Source organism: Orycteropus afer, unplaced genomic scaffold (genome assembly GCF_000298275.1).
Source record: "Orycteropus afer afer isolate SDZICR_OR568_19922 unplaced genomic scaffold, OryAfe1.0 scaffold17839, whole genome shotgun sequence".
Lineage (NCBI taxonomy): Eukaryota > Metazoa > Chordata > Mammalia > Tubulidentata > Orycteropodidae > Orycteropus > Orycteropus afer.
This window is the reverse complement of record NW_006939426.1, coordinates 1-1,599: the sequence shown is the minus strand read 5'-3', so window position 1 is coordinate 1,599 and position 1,599 is coordinate 1. Positions and strand designations below refer to the sequence as shown.

General features: G+C 53.4%; 1 protein-coding gene across 1 annotated transcript; it reads right to left on the bottom strand.

Annotated features, from left to right (window-relative positions):
• Positions 1-982: 982 nt before the first annotated feature.
• Positions 983-1,591, bottom strand: LOC103213617 (fibroblast growth factor 2-like; the record flags this gene model as incomplete). Its single annotated transcript, XM_007959347.1, has 2 exons — positions 983-1,151; positions 1,321-1,591. Coding segments are annotated over 2 exons (440 nt in total), but the record flags the coding sequence as incomplete, so codon positions are not given.
• Between the last annotated feature and the right edge of the window lie 8 nt (positions 1,592-1,599).

Below are 1,599 nucleotides of genomic sequence, written 5' to 3'. Positions count from 1 at the left end.
TCAGGAGCTCCTCAGTTGCTCATAGCAAATCCCATCTTGGAGTTTACAAAGACTTATGGGTAGAAAAGCCACACTAAGTAATTTACTACACCACAGTTTCCAAGGCTGTAAATCTTCATAGAAGCAGACTGCCACATCTTTCTCACATAGAGTGGCTGGTGGTTCGAACTGCTGCCTTTCTGGTTAGTGGCAGAGTGCTTTAATCACTGTGCCACCAGGGGTCCTCAGGTACCTAATAAACCAAAAAAAAAAGAAAAAAGAAAACCCCACTGCCATTGGGTTGATTCCAATTCACAGTGACCCTATAAGACAGAGTAAATAAAACTATGCCTTAGTGTTTCCAAGGCTGTAAATCTTTACAGAAGCAGACTGTATCATCTTTCCTCCATGGAACAGCTGATGGGTTTGAACTGACAACCTTTACCAAAAGGCAAAACAGCTGGAATGTTTTAACCACTATACCACCAGAGCTCCTAGAGGCACCTAATGTTGTTGTTGTTGTTGTGTGCCGTCAAGTCGGCCCCGACTCATAGTGACCCCTCCTTGGGTTTCTGAGGGAGTATCACTACGGAAGTAGGATTGCCCAACCTTCCTTCCGAGGAGTGGCTGGTGGGTTTGAACCGCCAGCCTTCTGGTTAGCAGTCAAGTGCTTTGGAGCTCTGGTAGCACAGTGGCTAAGACACTAAGAAACCCAAGGAGGGGTCGCTATGAGTCGGTGTCGACTCGACGGCACGTAACAACAAGAGGTGGCTACAGTTGCCCAAAAAAGTCACTGGAGTGAAAGCAGTGAGCGCCAGCTATCTTGGGTCCTACCAACAGAGTTGAAATTTAAGGACGCGTCTCTGAAAACGTATTTTTTAAATAAGAGACATTTAAATGTGCTGTGTTCCTTCTTCCTTGTCTTCTGAACGGCACGCTTCATACAGAAAAGCAGACAGAACCTCGTAATCGGAGGCGGGCTACAATTCCGCCAGGTGCTCACCTCTTCTCCGGACAGGACATCCCTGACGCGACAGGTTGTCTGCGCGAAGGGAGGCCATCGGCGAAGCCGGGTGCCCTGTGGCTCCCGGTCCAGGGGAAATGTTTAGCCAGGAAAGTGGAACACACCTCGAGTCTTTGCAGCTCCGGGAAGGAGGGGACGACCAGTAAACCTAAAACCACCAAGCGCTGCGCGGAAAGAAACTACAAGCCCCTCACTAGGGTCGGAGCATAGAAGAGCAGAGAAGGAAAGGGTATGGAGGCAGGAATGAGTGCAGGGAGAGAATAGAACCACTGGGAGATGGGAATTGTAGGGAAGAGGAACAGAGGGCCAGCACTCACTGTGAGGGTCGCTCTTCTCCCGGACCCCGTCCACTCGGCCGTCAGGGTGGATGCGCAGGAAGAAGCCCCCATTTTTGCAATACAGCCGTTTGGGGTCCTTGAAGTGGCCAGGCGGGAAGGCGCCACTGCCGCCGTCCTCGGGCAGGGTGGGCAGCGTGGTGATGCTCCCGGCTGCCATGGCCCCGCCAGGGCCCTGCCGGGGACCCCGAGTCGCCGGAGTTGCACGAGGAGCCGCCGCCCCCCGACCCCGGCCTCCGACCCGCTCCGGGCCGCGGCCCC